General features: G+C 36.3%; 1 protein-coding gene and 1 pseudogene across 2 annotated transcripts in view; one reads left to right on the top strand and one right to left on the bottom strand.

The window, feature by feature from the left end:
• MMS22L (MMS22 like, DNA repair protein) overlaps positions 1–21,345 on the bottom strand; it is a 141,369-nt gene that overhangs the window by 72,589 nt on the left and 47,435 nt on the right. For both annotated transcript variants that reach the window (XM_067702527.1, XM_067702528.1), the window contains exons 12-14: positions 20,550–20,669; positions 16,704–16,930; positions 13,579–14,082 (exon numbers count right to left, since the gene is read on the bottom strand). In XM_067702527.1, coding sequence (XP_067558628.1) covers positions 13,579–14,082; positions 16,704–16,930; positions 20,550–20,669 — 851 coding nt within the window. The remainder of the gene's footprint in view (positions 1–13,578; positions 14,083–16,703; positions 16,931–20,549; positions 20,670–21,345) is intronic.
• Positions 19,122–20,341, top strand: LOC137205032 (nucleophosmin pseudogene; annotated as a pseudogene).

Raw genomic sequence — 21,345 nt, 5'->3', positions numbered from 1 at the left:
GAGATATACTAAAGAGAGAAAAATATATATCTTGTAAGGTAAAGAAGAAACAATTGAAATTAAGAGTTCCAAAGGCTAGTTTCACTCCTTATAAATGTTCTCAATTTTGTTAAACTATAAATAAAATTAGAACCAGAGCAATCACTCACCCTTCTCCACAAGGTAGATGGAGAAAGTTAAGGAAGAGTTCCCTATAGGCCATCTCATGGCAAAAGTAAATTCATTTCATAAAACAAAAATGTACTCTGATGTTTTCTAAGAAACACATCTTAAAACAACTTTAGAGTAATTACCAGAAGATGGTGTGGATAGCTAGGAACATTTTTAAAGTACAATAAATCTACTTTTCAACAATTTATAGTGCCTTCTGAGGTCTTATTAATCTAAAAATAATGGGATAATTAAGAGATCGGTTTCCTTCTCTCACTGATACATCACATCATTAAAAAACACGTTTAGTGGCTTATTGTACTATATTAAACATAAATACTTAAATTACTTGCCTCCTTGCTTGTTTCCTCTGAGTACTTCCCTTTTATAACCAAAGACCACAATGGTAGTCTATCTACCGAGTTTCTTAAGACTGGGTCCACCTACTGAAATTGCAATTTAAGGTCTTTTTATCCATTCCACAGTTGGAAAAGAGTTAACTTTAACAAACCCATCACAAATGGGATTTGCCAGTCTTCAATATATTTATTATAACAATCGATCTTTGGTTTAAGAAACACAGCCCTGTGTGGCACCATGAAAGAGGACAGTGGCAATGCCTTCCTATAAACTTACTGCTGAATTTCATCCAAAGCTTCAAAGATCTGGGTGGTCTAAATACTTATAGTGAACCACGGGGTTCAGACAAGGAACCACAGTGACATAAGTCAGATTGAGGAAAGTAGCTTTTGCCACATCCCAACGTCTTTTGATTTGTTACCATTTTGCTAAAAAGAAATATTCCAGTGCTTGGTACAGAAAATAATCATGGCATTTCTTTTCCCCAAGCTCATCCACTTGCAAAAGAATGAAATGTATATTTCTTTTGTCCTTGTCATTTTATCCCAATGTTCATCCCAATTTTTTTCAGTGTTCTTTCACCACTGTTACCTTCCTTTTCCTAATTCTGAGAGGTGGAATTTACTGTTTTCATTCAAACTTTGAGAACAACTATGAATCAGAAGTCATAAAGCTCCATTCATCTACTTCTTCAAAGTAATCTTGAAAAAAATCTATAATATAAAGGTCTATTCACCTCTTACTTTACTTTTGTAATTTTGCAGATGGGGTTAAATATTAGATCTGACCTAGATTATAACTGGAGATTACAAGACTAGGGGCACAGCAGATAGAAAAAACAGAAGATTAAGAAAAGTGGGTAAGGGCTTCCCTGGTGGTGCAGTGGTTAAGAATCCACCCGCCAATGCAGGGGACACGGGTTAAAGCCCTGGTCCGGGAAGATCCCACATGCTGTGGAGCAACAAGGCCTGTGAGCCACAACTACTGAGCCTCTGCTCTAGAGCTCGCAAGCCACAACTACTGAAGCCCATGCACTACAACTACTGAAGCCTGTGCACCTAGAGCCTGTGCTCTGCAACCAGAGAAGCCACTGTGATGAGAAGCCCACGCACTGCAACAAAGAGTAGCGCCTGCTCACGGCAACTAGAGAAAGCCTGCGCGCAGCAACAAAGACCCAATGCAGCCAAAAATAAAATAAATAAATTCATTAAAAAAAAAAAAAAGTGGGTAGGACTAAGAAGTCCATGGACACTTTGGTACCTTTTCTTTGTACCCAGCATTCTGAAATTCACACAGATGTGCTTTGCTATGAGTCTAATTTCTTCCATTGTGCTACAGTCACTCAAAAGGCCCTTTCAGTAAGGAATCTTCCACTCCAGGGAACTACTTTAAATTATTTTATCAATTATTTCCTCCATTCCATTATTTCAGTTCCCTCTTCCAAATATCTTGCTTCCAACCCAATCCAAATACAGAAGATCTCTACTTTTAGATTCAAAGTGTTCCTGTGGACCCAGCCTCGATGGAGAGGTTCTGGAACCTCTCAAAAACAAGGTAAAAGCTCAAAGGCCCACTTACTCCACCTGTTTCCATATTTTAGTAGGAGAATAGTTTGGTTATAAATATTGACTTGGCAAAATAAAATAAACCTTTCAATTAACTGAGATGGATGATGAGAAGATGACAGGAGTCTTCCTGTCATCCTCCAGAAGTCCCTTCCACCCACTGGTGCTTAGAAGACAATAAGCACAGAGTTGAAATTCAGATTATGTGTTAAATCCATAGCCTGGCTGTACAGATACTGTTCTCTACTTTCATGTGGATGTCGGCAAGAATTGGGGACAAGTATAAATCATTATCAAATAATACTGAATCATTGAAGTAATAAAATATGAAATGGTGAAAAAGTGATGGTTTCAATAAACACTTACATAAGTATCCTTCTATTTTCTGTCTTTCATGTAATAAATACATGAGTGTATACCATATATGTGCACTTAACTGGTTTACGGATGTACGCCAAGTGCCTATAATAACACCTGCTATCGTGATAGGCACTCATAAATATTAGTTGGATTTGCTGAATAATTTGTTTAATGAATTATGTATCCTCTGTAGAAAAACAATTACAATACAAAGTAGAAAGCAATAAAGGGCATTAGAGAGAAAGTATTACGGAGATTCAAAGGAAAGTGAGATTATTCAAGATTGGGGACACATGGATAAGCATACGTTGCTTGGAATGAAGGATAACATTGTTCACATAAAAATAAAGAAAATGTAAATGAAGACAACAAACATATATTTAGAGATTATTATAGTCCATGGTCTGGGTAGGTGCAGCATCTAAGTCAGTACTGACTGAGAGCTCTGCTGCTGTCCACTGCAGCAGCCACTAACTACCTGTAATCAGTGAGCACTTGATATGTAACTAGTGTGACAGAGAAGTTGAATTTGTCATTTTATATTCATTAACTTAAATTGTCACACACAGCTAGTGTGTATGGACAGCAGAGACCTAAGCAGATTTTCACAGAAATCCTATAAGGTAGGGGCTGTTTTACAAACGTGCAACTGAAGCTTAGAAAAGGTTAAGTAACTTCCCAGGACTGCACTGTTGGTAAGTAGAGGAGGGATGATTTGATCTCAGGTTTATTGACCCTAGAGCCCCCGTTTTTATACTACGCTGCAACAGGAAGAACTCTCAAACACTTCCTTAAGAAGCAGAGGAAAAAAGCACAACTTGCTATTGGGGATTTGTCTACTATTGCCCCAAATCCTGACTGCTCCCATGTATGATGCTCCTACATGAAGCTCTCTGATTCCATCTCTAGCTGTGATCTATTTACTACTAACTTCTGAAACCACCTTTTCCTTCCCCCAAATCCCTCTAAATAAGGGGTTTTTGTTTGTTTTTTTCTTTTCCTGTACTCTGCCACTCCATCTCTTTGTCTACTGTAACCGGCACTGACCATTTCTGACTTCTGATCTTAACAACTGCTTTCACTCCTTGAATTTAACCCTTTTCTAATCATCACATAACTGCAGCTTATTCAGTCCTCAGATCTGGCTCTACTGTCCTGGCCATGCTCTGGTCTGAACCCTCAACTGGTTTTGACAGGAAAATATAAAAAAACGGTAAAAAAAGACTTGGAGATTTCTTGGTAATTAGTAGTCCATTTGACTAAAGTAAAGGAGAACCACAAGAAAAAGTTGCAGAAATAGGTAAAGCCAGACTGTGGATAACTTCGAAAACCATGAAAAGGAATTAGACATTTTCTCTGGGTCTATGAGGATGTCATTAAAGGTGTTAAAATACAGAATGACATAAGCAGAATTGCTCTCCAAGAAGGTAAATGTGGCAAGAGAATATGAGATGAGCAAAAGCACAAATGAAAAAATAAATAGGACTTCATTAAAATTTTTAAAATTTATGCTGCAAAGGACGTTAAGAAAGTGAAAAGATAATCCACAGAATGGGAGAAAATATTTGTGAATTATATATCTGATGAGGGACTTGTATTTAAATATATTAAGAATTCTTATAATTCAGTAACAAAAAGACAAATAACCCAATTTAAAAATGGGCAAAGGGTCCAAATAGATATTTCTTCAAAGAAGACATAATGATCAATAAGCACATGAAAAGCATGTGATCAGCATCACTAGCCACCAAGGAAATGCAAATCAAAATCATAATGAAATACCTACTACCTCACATCCACTAAGATCACTCAATCATAAAGACACTTAGCAACCAGTGTTGGTGAGGATGTGGAGAAACTGCAATTCTTATACACTGGAAGCGGGAATGTAAAATGGTGCAACGGGGGCTTCCCTGGTGGCGCAGTGGTTGAGAGTCCGTCTGCCGATGCAGGGGACACGGGTTCGTGCCCCGGTCCGGGAAGATCCCACATGCCGCGGAGTGGCTGGGCCCGTGAGCCATGGCCGCTGAGCCTGCGCGTCCGGAGGCTGTGCTCCACAACGGGAGAGGCCACAACAGTGAGAGGCCTGCGTACCGCAAAAAAAAAAAAAAAAAAAAAAAAAAAAAAAAGGTGCAACGGAAACAGTTTGGCATTTCCTTAAAAGTTTAAACAGAGTTATCACATGACCCAGCAATTCTACTCCTAAGTATATACCCAAGAGAAATAAAAACATGTCCACTCAAAAACTTGTACACAAATGTTCACAGCAACATCATTCATAACAGCCAAAAAGTGCAAACAACCCAATGTTCATCAACTGATGAATGGATAAATAAAATGTGGTATATTCATACAGTGGATTATTTGGTAATAAAAAGAAACTACTGACACATGCTTTAATATGAATAAACCTTGAAATTATTATTCTAAATGAAAGAAACTAGTCACAAGAAATGATGTGTTTTATGATTCCATTTATACAAAAGGTAGGTGCAGAATAGGCAAATCTATAGAGACAGAAAGTAGATTAGTGATTGCTAGGGAAGAGGGGTTGGGGAAATTGGGAGTGACAGCTAATAGGTACAGGGTTTCTTTTGGAAGTGACAAACTGTTCTAAAATTGTGGCAAAGGTTGCACAACTTTGTGAATGTGCTAAAACCATTAATTATATGGTATGTGAACTTTATCTTAATAAAGCTGGTCAAAAAGTGAATTGTATAAGTGATATACCTCAAAAAAGCCAATTAAAAAAAAAAAGGTGGTTTGAAAAGGGAAGGCACTGGAGGCAGGGAGATTAGGCAAGCATTAATAATGGTCTAAAAATGGAGGAAAAGGTAGTGAGAATAAAGAAGGGATAATAAAAGAGAGCCTCCAAAGACATTAAAAAAAATTCTCTCACTCAACTAGATATATAGAAAAAGGAAGGACATACATACATGTCACATTTCTACCTTTAAAAAATTACTTTTCTTTTTCTACAACAGCTCATTACCATCTTAGTAACACAGAATCACAATTTCCAATAGTTCTATAATTGTTGAGGCAATGTTCATGTTCTCTACAATCCTGACTTTATTTTTACAACAAAGAACCTGATTCATTTACCCATCAAAAAGCCATTTCCTAAACGGCCACTATGTAAAAGGTACTATATTAGGGATGGGTTAAAACCATCCAAGGTAAGTCCACACACACACACACACATACACACACACACACACACACACGTCCGCTGAGGTTTCCCGGCATAAAGTGTAGTACAAAGAAACAATTATATTATGGGTTCTTTTGAAAATAATAATAATGATAATAATAGCAACATCTAACATATATTGAACACTCACTAATATGCCAGGGACTATGTTAGCCACTCTACATTCCTGATTACATGTAATCCTTAAAGGTTTGTGCTATTATCCTCATTTTACCAATAAGGTTGAGATTTGGACACATAACTTTTCCCTTATAATACTTTAAAAGAATCACTTTGTACTCAGGCAAGGAGAATTCATACCTATGTAACAGATCTAGTTGGAGACTAAATAAATGACCCAAAATATTAACTCCTATACATGAAAAATTAAGTAGATAACTTATGTTTCAGCAAAATACAAAAATGGTACACAAACATTGCCAAGTTATCAGGGTGAGTTGATATTACTGCATGAATTTATAAAATATGTAACATAAAAGGGCCATAGTAAACACACTGTGCAAAATTCAAGCCTGGTAAAGAGCAAATAAGCAAACAAACAAAAAAGCTAATTCATAGTATATATGTAAAAATCTCAGTTGAAAGATACATGAAATATTTAATGATGAAGAGAAATATTTACATTTTATATATTTCCAAAATACTAATACTAGTACATCCCCTTAGAGATGCTTTCTCTGAAGCAACCAAAACCGGTAGATTGGTCACTCTTAGTGGACAACACAAATATCTGATTTTTCAAATAAAAACTGGAAATATATTTTTCCATGGAGCATACTCATGTGTTCTCTCTCAAATTATTAGAACATTGCCCTAAAAATTTGCATAAAATCAAATCAAAATCTGCATCAAATATATTTCATATATATAGTATAAATGATGTACATATGTATATACATGACGCACATATGTACATATACATAGATATATGTGCATATATATACATGATGAAACAGCAGATCAGCAGATATTTTGGGCAATCCAGGATACACTAAACAAACTTGGCAAATAAATAACTCATAATAATTTGATTACTTAAAAAATCACATTAGTTTCAAAGTTGTTTTGTAGTAAGCCATTCTTCAATAATTAGAAGCTGTAATCCATTATACTAACAGAACACCCAACAACAAAAGGAGGAAAAGGCTTGCATGCTGTCAAGAGTCCCCTTTCTATTTTTCCTGAAAAATCATGTAAATTATTTGGCAATCAGCAGAGCCTCACAAGAATATTTCCCCTTGTACTACCTCCTTCCCTACCTAGAAAATTCCCAGTTATCTCTCCAAAGGAAAGATTAAAACAAATTTTTTTTTGTTTAGAATAAATGATACCATACCGATAAAGGTTAAAATAACTATTGAGCGTGGAAAATATTTGAGGGGAATGATATACAGTTTTTCTGTGCACATGTGTATGCACACGTGCACACACACACCCATCCCAAATGTCAAAAAAGATGTATAACAAACAGATGAACTTGCAAGTTCATGGAAAAAGAAGAAAAGGATTTAAAAATATATGTACTTTCACAATGTATTTTGAAGCCAGGAAAAAGAATCTGAAACCTTTTAAGGAGTTGCACTTGAGCACGTACAGTATCAAAAACAGGTAATCATCCCTTCTGAATTATTTCTTAGTCTCCACATTTAACATCTTAGACAAGTTTTCAGCTGCCTTTAGACTTCTTTGAAACTAGGCTCTTGTTTAATATAAAATAGGATGTCAGTTGATCAATATCCATTTGGCTTAAATTCATAAGTCCACAACCCCCCTTATGTGGTAGAACAAACAGGTACAAGGCCTGAAGATTTATTGTTTCTTTTTAAATGCCGAATGATATTTGCAGATGCCAAAGGCATTTTGAAATCACTCCACCCCTACTTCAGTACAAATGAAAAAGGGGGATGGGGAGGAGAGAGAATCTCATGAGGCCTTGTATGTCAAGTTTTTGCCCAGAGCTAATTTTCATAGCTGTGTTATAAAACCCTGAAAATGGAGGTTTATAATGGAAATGCTGACAGACCCTTAACTATAGCAGCATGAATGGATATAATTAAAGAAAAGCTTTTGGCTACACCTAACTCCACAAATTAAAGACTGCCATTTTTATATTAACCTCAAATAACAGCCAAGTGAGAACTAGAAATGTGATTTCAGAAAGGGAATGTGAAATGTTAAAGATGACTGCTCAAACTATTTGACTTTCGGAGTTTTAAACACAGAGGCATTTAGTTAACATAACCAAGTCAGTATTTTCATAATGTTACCTAATCAGCGATAAAGAATGCTCTGGTGAGCCAGCAGCTCCAGTTAGCAGAAAGTGGCATATGAAGTTATTATTTCTTAACAGCCTAGAGGGAGCCGCTTCTCCCTTTAATCAGTGATCTTAGATCCTTCCTACTTATAATTTCTCTGTCATACAGTTATAAAACTATTACCTAGTTCAACACACACAGGCACACATCCTGCACACACATTTATGCAGGGACCGGTACCTTATTCCCACCTGAATTACAAAACAGAAGAGATTGTTAAGGTAAAGTATTTCATTCTTTCCCTTGTCAGGGATGCAGCCAGGAATAAATATCATCAATCTATGTAACCCATCTTCCCTATCTAAGCCAAAATTCAAAGAATTTAGCTCTGTTCTTAACGTAAAAGGAAAAACAAACCCTATGCTTTAATTTTTAACAACTATTCAAATTATTTTTAAACTTTCTAATAGTATTAGTAGAAAAAATATTATAGGATACCTAAAAGATGCCTATGAAAAGATCTTCAGTGAAGTTTCAGATTTTGGGTTAAGAAATTAGGAACACATCTCTATGATCAAATACCTAGAGGACTTTTCTTGTGTTTCCCCTCCCTGCCTCCCTTCCTTCTTTCTTTCTTTTTAAGGTAAACAATTCTGAATGATCTCTGGGGCCCCTTTTCCCCCAAAGATCCCAAACTAAAAGCAAGACTGTCTTGACAATATCTGCCTTGGAAGGAAGTACTGAAGACTGATATAATAAAATAAAACTATGCAAGTCACAGTCCCTCTTACTATATACCGCAATCAGTCTCATTGAAGGACTGTGTGCAAATTACTATGCAAGCTTCAGAAATTTAAAAGATGGTAGTGCCTAAACCATGACAGCATTAATAATGACCTGCACATTACTACACCATTCTTATTCACACATTGATCTCATACTGCTCGATAACCTTGGCAACAGAAGTTCTACATGATTTCACATTCTCTTACAGCAATTGTTTTTGATCATAGTTGACCAGTATAAAGCAAAACCAAAAATAAACATCTGTACAAGGAATTAAATGTTACCAACATAAATGGTTGTGTCCTTTTTTTCACTGGTTAGTCCTGAAGAACAACAACATACTCCTTGCCCCCTGGTCAAGATGATACCAAATTACAATCTCAAACCAGATCTCGTTTAAAAGAAATTATTAATACAAATGTAAAGTTACTCTCACCTTATATAATTGAGAGCTGTCATTATGCCTCTTGATTCTGACCTCTGTACTTCTGAATACATGGATTAACAGAGATGCATTATAGTTTACAAGGTACTTGGCAAGCAATATTTTCGCAACACTCCTGAGATGCTCTAATGCTAAAAACTTCTACTAAATTGAATTTAAACGGCAAAAATTTGATTTTTTACCAGAAGTGAAATTTAGATGGTTGAAGTGGTGCTAATAATAAATCAAAGATAAATTACTATTATAAATAAAATGTGATTTACTTGTCTCCACGCCTCTTTGTGATTTATTTTTCCAACTAATGACTCCTTAAAAAAATATGTAACTTGCAAAATTATAAAAACAAAGTAATCAAAAGCCCCAATAAGAAATTACCCTTTTTTTTTTCGCAGCAAAAATAAAAGGTAAAAGCACTCAGAAGTATACATGAGTAGTGGTAATACTTTCAGGTTTGTCAACAGATTTCATTCATCTAATTACTTCCTAATTTATAAAAACTGTAGTGGTATGGTTAGTGTCTGTTTAGTCATTTGTAAACTATTATAAAGACAGTGTAAGAAGGCAGCTATGGTATAGGGGTTAGAGTCTGAGGGGTGATTCTGAAACAACTGTGTTATTTTAGGTAAATTACAAAAAGTAAAAAGTCTCCATGTTTCCATTTCTTCATCTATAAACAGGGATGACAGGATTGGTAAAGAAATACATGAGATAGTATTTATAAACTGTACATCTTTTAAGAATACAAGAATTATTCTTGTGTTTCTAGTTACTACTTTTGAAGAATGACCAAAAAAGTTCCAGTTAAGGGCTTGAAGACAAAAAGTCAGTAAATAAAGAAAAAGTAATTTCCTATTTATTACTTTCACTGTATTTCCATTTTTAAAGCCTCTCCAACCTTCAAAATAAATCTCCTTCTCCTATTACCAAGTTTACATTAACATTTTTAACAAACTTCTGTGTTTATCTTGGAATGCATATTTTCTAAATATACTCCATACACTAATCTAAAAATGAGAAAGGAGGCTTTCTCATACACGATCAGGGAGACTGAAATTGGTGCAAATTTTTTTAAATTAAATGGGACAATTAAACGGGACTGGAATATCCACCCACATTTAAAATGCACATACACAAATTCACTCTTAGGAATTAATCTACAGATATACCTTCACAAGTACACAGAGAATACATATATAAAGATGTTAAAACTGTGTTTATAATAACAAAATGGTAAATAATATAAATTTCCATTATTTGGGGATAGGCTAAATAAAGTTTGGTGCATCCATATAATAAAACACTAAGTAGCCATTAAAAACAACTAGATAGGTCTCCATATACTAACATGAAAAGCTGTCTAGGAAATATTAAGTGAAAAAATGAAGTTGCAGAACAAAGATCATTTCTTTTGTGTTTTAAGCCTATGAATGGGAAGAAGTCTGGAAGGTTCTATAACAAACCATTTTAATCTATGGAGTAGAAACAGAGCATCACTGAGGTTGGACCGGAAAATTCTTTGTTGCGTGGGCTGTCCTGTACATTGTAGGCTATTTATGTAGCAGTGTCCTTGACCTCCACCCACTAGATGCTGGGTAGCACCCCTCATACATGTGGCAATCAAAAACTTCTCCAGACACTGCTCAATGTCCCCTGGGGGAAAAACTCACCCCTAGGTGAGAACCATTGAACTAGAGAATAAAGGAGTGAAGTTGGGGAGAGGAACTTTTACTTGTCACCTTACACCTCATTTTTTTTTTCTTTTACCATTTTTACCAACACAACATACTACATTTGCAATTCAAAGAAAAATTTCAGGGACTTCCCTGGTAGCACAGTCGTTAAGAATCCACCTGCCAATGCAGGGGACACGGGTTCCAGCCCTGGTCTGGGAAGATCCCACATGCCACAGAGCAACTTAGCCTGTGTGCCACAACTACTGAGCCTGCACTCTAGATCCCATGAGCCACAACTACTGAGCCTGCATGCCACAACTACTGAAGCCTGCACGCCTAGAGCCTGTGCTGTGCAACAAGAGAAGCCACTGCAATGAGAAGCCTGATGACCGCAGTGAAGAGTAGCCCCTAATCTCTGCCACTAAAGTCCATGCGCAGCAACGAAGACCCAACACAGCCATAAATAAATAAATAAATAAATAAATGTTCCTTAAAATTAAAAAAAAGAAAAATTTCACAACAAAAGAAGATTCCTCCACACTGCCCCACTGCTCTCCAAACTACTGGATTGGACCTAAAGTTCGTTCAGGTTTTCTGAACAAACTTTTTGGCTAGCCCAATACTTTGAAGAACCTCAAAAAAAAAAATAGGTTCCTCCAAATTTCTAACTAAAAAATTAAATAGTATTTGTAAGATATGAATCTTTGTTTAAAAAAAACATATATAAGAAACAATACAATTGTTAAGACAAATAAAAAAGACTTGTCTATCTTTAATGGAAAAGGTAGAAAGATATATGGATTCTGCCACTTGGTTCCATGACTGCATATTCCCAAGATGCCCAAACTCTCACATCATTTTCTACTCCTTTGCCCAGACTGCAGCACTATCACCAGGATGGTTTAGACCAGCTCCCTCCTCTTCCTTCTTGTTTTGTATATTCAGACAAATATAAACAAACAAACCAAAAATGGTACCAGAAATATGGAAATTCCTAATTCTGCCCCAGAAGCACAGGAAATTCCTAATTCTGCCCCAGAAGCACTACTTACCACTTATTTAAAAATTGAACAAACAAAATGAATTTGGCACTTGGAAAAGTATATCATCTGCTAATAAACTCTACTAGACTAAGAAAGAACAAATGTACTTCGTGGAGAAGATCCAGAATCAGTAAAAGCTTCTTCTAATGAAGTTGGCTATTCATTTACTTATCCATTTATCTAGCCATCCACCTAAAAATTTGATACAGCTTACATTGGGGGATAAGGGGAATGATTATCTGATCAAGAACTAGAGTACATAAATATAAAAACTACACAAAATCTAAAGAGTGAAAACCCGTGGATTAATCTGTATGAACACACAGCCCAACATAAATTAAGAAAATTAGTAATGAATTAGTAATTAGTAATGAATTAGTAATGAAACTCATAATGAATAAATGTCCAAAATTCGGAAATTTCATCAAGTTTACTATCTTTGAAAAACAGATGCCACTTTTGTAATGTGCAGCTAAGAAGAGGGACGCAGTCTCTTCGTTAACTTCAGACATGATATTAAATAAAATCATATTTTTATACCTAACTTTTACACAACTTTTTAGTGACAGTAACTAACTGCACTGAGCGGTAGTATCTAACTTCTCAAGAACATGTATTTAAAGGTGAAACTGTTATGTAGAAAGGGCCTTATAGGCAATAAATGTCATAATTACTGTTCTTATCCATTATTGTTTGGGTCGGAGGGTATCCGCACATTTGCATAATTTAAGTGGATCTGAGAACAGTAAGTTTTGTATAGATGATTGGTGTTATAAATAGAACAATCCTATCTTGTCTTTAATAAATTTATTTATTTATTTTTGGCTGTGTTGGGGCTTCATTGCTGTGTGCGGGCTTTCTCTAGTTGTGAGTGGGAGCTACTCTTTGTTGTGGTGCGCAGGCTGATTCTCATTACGGCAGCCTCTCTTGTTGCGGAGCTAGGTGTGTGGGCTTCAGTAGTTGTGGCACGTGGGCTCAGCAGTTGTGGCGTGCAGGCTCAGTAGTTGTGGTGCACAGGCTTAGTTGCTCCACGGCATGTGGGATCTTCCCAGACCAGGGCTCGAACCCGTGTCCCCTGCATTGGCAGGCGGATTCTTAACCACTGTGCCACCAAGGAAGCACCGAACACTCCTATCTTAATCTTAGAATAAACTATTTCAGCTGGAAGTGTTGTACTGGCCAAAGAGCTCGTTTGGGATTTCCTGTAAGATCTTTTGGAAAAACCCAAACAAATTTTTTGGCCAACCAAATATTTCATGCATTTGAGGTTGCAACTCTGCAGCAAAATATTTAAAGAGACTTACTTTTTTTTAATGGTATAATGTGGCCAAAATCTCCTTACGCACACAAAACTACGTATGTTTCAATGAAAGCCACATCAGATTTGAGCTCATGGTCTTGCTTAGAATGTCTGAAATATCCCTCTGGATAATAATGCTCTTCTAGGAGAGGCAGAGAGGAAAGAAGGGGCCAAGAGGCATGGCTCTTGGACTACACCAGAGCTATGCTTGATTTAGTTTAGTTTTATGTGTTTGCACATAAGCTTTCTTTCAAAGAAGCACTGTTTGAAAACTACTGATTTATGTTACATTGCAGTAAAACTCCTTTAACTCCTCTCTTTACAACTGAATTTCATGAGTATGTCAAAAGGAAAACTTTAATACAGAATCAACACAGGTGATGATATAAAGCAAATCAATAAATCAGAACGTTACTGGAAAACATACCTGATTCTGGCCAGAACAGCTTGTAGAAAGCTCAACACTGTCCTAAGTTCAGATTCTTGACAAGCTCGTAGAAGCATACTAAAGCCATCATTAAGCAGTTTTTCATGGGAAGGATGCAAGCAATGGCTAGTCTCAAACACTTCTTGAACACCATCAATATATATGGAAAGAAGTGACCAGAGAGTCTGTTTTTGTCCCATTTCATCATTCTTAGATACCAAGAACTCCTTTGCTTTCTCCCGGAAAGCACCTGAAAATATCTCAGCCAAAACACTGATGTCCAGGTTTTTCTGGGTGTACATCAAGAGGAAGGCCATCTGACCCTTCCAAATGAGAGGAGATGTTATAAAGGCAGGCTTGAGGAAATTTAGGAGGCCTAAAACATGACTTGCTACATCTTCCACCTCTGCCACACATGCTAACAGTAGAAAAAGGCTGAAAAAGTTTTGCAGACCAACTTCAGTTAGTTCTTCCATTCTTTTTTGATGGAATTTAGAATATATCCTGTAAAACAAAAAGCTGAATTAATAAAATTGTTTCATTCACAAAAATGCATCTTTCAAAATAACATTTCACTCAATACTCATGACAGTCTCATTACTTTAAATTGTTATCTATTTCTACATTATGGTGCTATTGTGTCACTTTCCCTGCTTAGAAAACAACCTCACAGAACACCACTGCCCCCACTTACCTTCACATTTCTCAAGGATGCAGCAAGCATCTATAAGTGAATCAAAGGATTCAGTGGCTTTCCCCAAAGGACAGTAAAAATGTTCTTTTCATATAGTACATGGCTTTTCCTTTTATTTTAGTCCCCCCATTACCTTTCTTTTTAAATTCTTATTGACAAATAAAAAAGAGTACATAATCCTTTTAAGTACAACTTGTTGCACTTTATAGAAATCTTAACAGGGCAATTTTATGTAACAATTTTCCTTAAACCCTTTCTCCATCTACCCTTCACGAAGACTTGGCTCTTGCTGTACTTATATGTTAAGACATAATTTAAAGCTCCGGAAAAATTATTTTTACCTACTTACAAAGAAAAATTGTTAGTGCTCAAATATCCAAGACTAGCCATTTAAAAAGCTGCTGTCAATACTATTTAATACAATTTAAAAGTTGATGTACTTTTCTTTCATCAATTAAGGGATTAGAATTGAAAACCATTTTGAATCTTACTTATGGATTGTTAAATTTCTTTGTAACTTCTATAATTGGTTTATTCAAGATAGAAATGATTAATGCTTATGAGAGGTTAAATGTTTATCTATAAACAATGAAGCTGATAAGCTCTTGAAAGTAAAGATCTGCTTAATTATCTTTATATCCTCCATCTTGCCCATGATAGCGCTTGGTAGAGAGAGACTTGTTACTGAATTCCAATTTCTTTTGGCAATAAAGTTCTGAGTATTATGTCTTCCATAAAATGATTTAAGATTCAAAAACAAACTGGCAAACAGAACAAAATAAAAAAACTACTGTTTGAGCTACCTAATTACTTGGAGGTTTAACAAAGACACTACCATTAAATATATATATATATATTCTAAATAAAAAATCCAAACTGTATCACCATAACCTTGCAAGAATTATTCATTGTGTGAATCAAACAGGAATTTCATGTAGTGATTCTTGAGAAGTCTCTACCTAAATTAAAAAGTATTCTGCTGTGAGAGCTTCCACCACATAAGCTGAGCAAGTGGTAGAGGGCAGTCTACTGCACAGAGGGCTAGAAAAGGGGCTAATAGGCAAAAGAAGTAGTACAAGGTTAGACAATTAAGAATATGGAGGTTCTTTAAAAAACTACAAATAGAACTACCATATGACCCAGCAATTCCACTACTGGGCATATACCCTGAGAAAGCCATAATTCAAAAAGAGTCATGTACCAAAATGTTCATTGCAACTCTATTTACAATAGCCCGGAGATGGAAACAACCTAAGTGTCCATCATCGGATGAATGGATAAAGAAGATGTGGCACATATATACAATGGAATATTACTCAGCCATAAAAGGAAACGAAATTGATCTATTTGTAATGAGGTGGATAGACCTAGAGTCTGTCCTACAGAGTGAAGTAAGTCAGAAAGAGAGAGACAAATACCGTATGCTAACACAAATATATGGAATTGAAGAAAAAAAAATGTCGAGAAGAACCTAGGGGTAAGACAGGAATAAAGACTCAGACCTACTAGAGAATGCACTTGAGGATATGGGGAGGGGTAAGGGTAAGCTGTGACAAAGCGAGAGAGAGGCATGGACATATATACACTACCAAACGTAAGGTAGATAGCTAGTGGGAAGCAGCTGCATAGCACAGGGAGATTAGCTCGGTGCTTTGTGACCGCCTGGAGGAGTGGGATGGGGAGGGTGGGAGGGAGGGAGATGCAAGAGGGAAGAGATATGGGAACATATGTATATGTATAACTGAGTCACTTTGTTATGAAGCAGAAACTAACACACCATTGTAAAGCAATTATACTCCAATAAAGATGTTAAAAAAAATCACACCCATTTAACAAGCAAAACTTTCAAAAAAGAATAGACAAATGTGATCAAAAGTTTATTTTACCACACCAGAAATGAAAATGGCATACTCCTCAAATGAGAACATCAGAGTTATTTGGTTCTATTATATTCTGGTTAGTTTTCATGCAAGAAAGCAGGGCTTGTGGGACTGGTGGGCTCCAAGAACACTAAGTTTTATAGACTGAATCTACCACCTGCCAATGTATGATTTGGAAATGTTTCTTATTTCTATAATTTTTAATAAAATACATGCAAAGAATTACATAAAACATTACAATTAATTTTGACAAGAAAAATAACAGTTCTCTTATATCCCTGCATTTAATATGTGGAATTTCAAACTTTAGGACTGATGAGATAAATAAGAAGCTAAAATCCTCCCCAAGTTATGTATACTAGGTTTGTTCCTTACTGTAACAAATTGGCAAGATCAAAATGCTCCATAATTTGCTGTCCTACATTAACGAATACATTTAAAATGTAAACCATAAAGACAAACAAGCACAAGTTAACTTAAAAAATACAAACAGTAAAACTTCTCCAAAGATGTAAGTGAACATTCATGACAAAGAAAGATATGGCACATACCTTCCTTTGACTTGTTTCCAAGGATGAGGGCCATTGTTCTTCATTGCTTTCTTAAGAACTTTTGCCAAAATGCAAAGGAAAAAAGTGTAACTACTGCTGGATTTATACAGGTCATGATCTTGTTTATCACAACAGCAGGTCTTCACCATTTCTAGCATAGACAAGGGTGACTTAATGACATATGTAAGGCCTTTCAAAGGAAGCCTAGAAATACTGAAAGAACTATTCTAAAAGCAAAAGACAGAAAACAAGTATTAAGTCTCTGAATAAATAAAAATGGAAAGCTGTAAATCCCAATTAGCTCACTAGAAGTTTGACTCTTCTTAATCATAAAAATTACACAGCCATTACCGCATATTCCCCTAAAATAAAAATTCCATTCAAGCACAGAACACCAAGGGGTATTCAAATTCCTGGATTATCCTCAAAATGCCTTTTTAACCGTTAGTTTTTTCAACTTTGGATAGCAACAAGATCCATACATTGCATTTGGTTGACATGCCTCTTAAATCTTTTATTCTATAAATTTCCCAATGTTTTTGTCACAACATTTATCAGGTAATTTATTGTGTGGTATTTCCTAGATTCTGGATTTAGCTGCTTGTATCTTCCTAGACTCATTAATATATTCTTTCATCCTCTATCTTTTCTGTAAAGTGGTAGCTGTACCTAGCAGACTGGTCAGATTCAGGTCAAGTTTTCTGGTGAGAATCTTTCATTGGTAGTACTGAGTACTTCCTATTTCAGTTAGCAAAGAGGCACATACGTTCTCACCGTCTTTCTTTTTGTGATGTTGAGACTGATCGTGCTGTCAGCCTGATCTATCCATTTCAGTGATCCCTGCAGTTTGAGCAGCCATGGATGATCATCATCCAGATGGCTTATTTCATCGGAGGTATGGAACAGAGATTTTTTTTTTTTTTTGCGGTACGCGGGCCTCTCACTGCCGTGGCCTCTCCTGTTGCGGAGCACAGGCTCCGGACGCACAGGCTCAGCGGCCATGGCTCACGGGCCCAGCCGCTCCGCAGCATGTGGGATCTTCCCGGACCGGGGCACGAACCCGTGTCCCCTGCATCGGCAGGCGGACTCTCAACCACTGCGCCACCAGGGAAGCCCTGGAACAGAGATTTTTTTATCATTCCTTCTAAACTACCTCATCAGAAATCTGGTACTCTAAAATATAGTTTATATTTTCATTTATTTACAGTTTCCAGAATAACAACTTTTCTAAAAGTACCATAAACTCAAGGATTTAAACTTCCCTATGCCCAAATTTACCCAGTGTTGGGCAATGGGAGCTCCTTAAAGTTGGCTCCTGTGCCCTTCTGACATGACTCCAGCTTACTTTGATACCTTCCTTGCTTTCAGGTATGACAAGATACTCTAGACTCATCTTGTATACATTCTGCCTGAGAATCAGAATTGGTCATTTCTCCCACCAGCCTGACAATGTGCTTCAGAGAAAGGTATTTTTCCCATTTTTAATATGCTCAATATGTACAAACCCAAACTTGTAATTTACTTGTAAATCCTCCATATCTATTTTCCACCTTGACTGAGGGGTTCCCTTTGTATTTACCCAGAGAACCAAATGTTCCAAATCTTCTCTTCTCTCCACACACAAGTAACTCAGTCTTTTAAATGTACCTTTAAAATTTTATCTTCCAAGTTTGTCCTCTCCTTTTAAAATCCACTATCCCTATTTTAGTTCTCACTCACTGCATTATTTGCTTCTACTACTACACTGGACTACTAACTCATCTGTACCCAATTCCTTAATACTACTTTCAGAAAAAACTTTCTCAAACACATACCTAATGTGTCACATCCTTGCTTTCCAATGTCTCCTGAATAAATCATAACTCAACAATTATCTTTAACCCTTCATAATCCAGCCCCAGACTAACTTCTCTACCTTCCTTATCTCCCGTATCTCTCCATAATCACCTCAGACCCATCATTCAGAACTATTTAACACAGTAGGAATAAATCATGTTTTTCATGTCTCTTTACATTTGTCCACACTATTCCTTTTGCTTGGATACTCATTTTCTTATGTACTTGGAAAATTCTACTCATTTCCCAGGTCAACTTAAAAAATTATGACTTCATAAAGTCTTCTACAAGTCCGTAAACTGGATCAGATACTCCTTCCTTTAGCCTTCCACAGTATTATAACTTTTTTCCTACAATATTTGTGCTTCTGCCTACTAGCCTATAAGCTACTCAAATGCCAAGACTAGTTCTTATTCAAGATAGCACTAACTGTTCAATGTGTTGCAAGCAATCAATAGTTGTTAGAAAACACTTATAAAAGAAGATTTTTAAAAAATATCTTTCTGGCACAATTTGGGCTACTTTGCTTAATCTCACTCTTAAGAGAAAAGGGGCCCTGGTCTGATTCCGTCCTGCGCAACTGTTCCTTGGAACGTAGTCTTTTATCTCCTTCTATTTTCTCTCCCACCGAAGTGCGTGCCACCAACCCATGGAAGATTCGATGGACATGGACATGAGGCCCCTGAGGCCCCAGAACTATCTTTTCAGTTGTGAACTAACGGCCGACAAAGATTATCACTTTAAGGTGGATAATGATGAAAATGAGCACCAGTTATCTTTAAGAACGGTCAGTTTAGGGGCTGGCGCAAAGGATGAATTGAACATTGTGGAAGCAGAGGCGATGAATTATGAAGGCAGTCCAGTTAAAGTAACACTGGCAACTTTGAAAATGTCTGTGCAGCCAACGGTTTCCCTTGGGGGCTTTGAAATAACACCACCTGTGGTCTTACGGTTGAAGTGTGGTTCAGGGCCTGTGCATATTAGTGGACAGCACTTAATAGCTGTGAAGGAAGATGCAGAGGAGGAGGATGTGACACTCCTAAGTATATCTGGAAAGCGTTCTGCCCCTGGAAGTGGTAGCAAGTTTCCACGGAAAAAAGTAAAACTTGCTGCTGATGAAGATGAAGATGATGATGACGACGATGATGATGAGGAAGCTGAAGAAAAAGCTCCAGTAAAGAAATCTGTACGAGATACTCCAGGCAAAAATGCACAAAAATCAAACCAGAATGGAAAAGACTCAAAACCATCAATACCAAGATCAAAAAGTCAAGAATCCTTCAAAAAACGGAAAAAAACTCCTAAAACACCGAATGGACCTAGCTCTGTAGAAGACATTAAAGCAAAAATGCAAGCAAGTATAGAAAAAGGTGGTTCCCTTCCCAAAGTGGAAGCCAAATTCATCAATTATGTGAAGAATTGTTTCCAGATGACTGATCAGGAGGCTATTCAAGATCTCTGGCAGTGGAGGAAGTCTCTTTAAGAAAATAGTTTAAACCGTTTGTTAAACTCTTCTGTCTTAGTTCATTTCTGTAACAGTTGATATCTGGCTGTCCTTTTTACAACACAGAGTGAGAACTTCCCCTACCGTGTCTGATAAATGTTGTCCAGGTTCCATTGCCAAGAATGTGTTGTCCAAAATGCCTGTTTAGTTTTTAAAGATGGAACTCCACCCTTTGCTTGGCTTTAAGTATGTATGGAATGTTATGATAGGACATAGTAGTAGTGGTGGTCAGACAAATGGAAATGGTGGGGAGACAAAAATATACATGTGAAATAAACTCAGTATTTTAATACAAAAAAGAGAAAAGGGACCTTACATGCTCCATTCCCTTATGCCAATGCTCTTTAGACAATGTGAAACATAAGTGTTTTTGAGCTAATCTTCTTTGAAAAATTAGTTTTAAGAAAAATCCATAATTATATATAATTAAGCCATGAAAATATTCCTCATATATCATGTACAAATTCTTCAAATTCCTGGAACAAATTCATACTCTATTTACTCACCAGGTTCTTACTGTAATATTCCCACAGAATGGTGACAACTGCAATGTTTGGCTCCCAGAAATCACAAAGGGTCAAACAACAGTGAAGATACATTCGTAACTGCTCTTCTAGTACACCATCCTAAAAAATAAACTGAAATTGTGAGGAGCTAAATGCGCTCTGGCAACACACATTATCAGTTGATATTGCACTGAATAACCTGCTCCTAAAAAGAATATAAATATATATCACCAAGTCATACCCATTCTCATCTTCAGACTAGAAGGTCTAAATCAGCATAAGGTATACTTCTAAAACTTTGCTTTAGAGATCATTAGTATATTCAGATAACTGAAATTACATAACTCACTTTGACTTTTTACTCAGTTATTTAACAATTACAATAGGTATTTAATAACTGAATGGTGTAGAACCCAGAGACTGAAAAAGAAACCCAAACCAGAATGAAATAGCATAAATGATCGAATAATTAAGATGTACACAAATCCAGAGGACTTGCTCATACTTAAGTATCAATATGAGGTCAAATTCTTTATGGGAATACAAGCGTTGTTCTTCTAAAAACCAGAGGATTGGCAGAGTACATAAATTTTAACCTTTTAGGAAGTGGCAACAGGAGAGAGTAGAAAAGAAGTGACACTTTAATCTTCTATGATGAAACAACCATGCATGTTTGTTAAAAAGTGACACATCACTGAATTCCAATCATTCAGCAATCATTTATTCAAAGCTTACTATATACCAGACACTATTCTAAGGTACTAGGCATAAAGCAATGAATAAGTCAGACATGGTA

The sequence above is a fragment of the Pseudorca crassidens genome, chromosome 13 (genome assembly GCF_039906515.1).
Source record: "Pseudorca crassidens isolate mPseCra1 chromosome 13, mPseCra1.hap1, whole genome shotgun sequence".
NCBI lineage: Eukaryota > Metazoa > Chordata > Mammalia > Artiodactyla > Delphinidae > Pseudorca > Pseudorca crassidens.
This window is presented reverse-complemented; position numbering and strand designations above follow the sequence as displayed.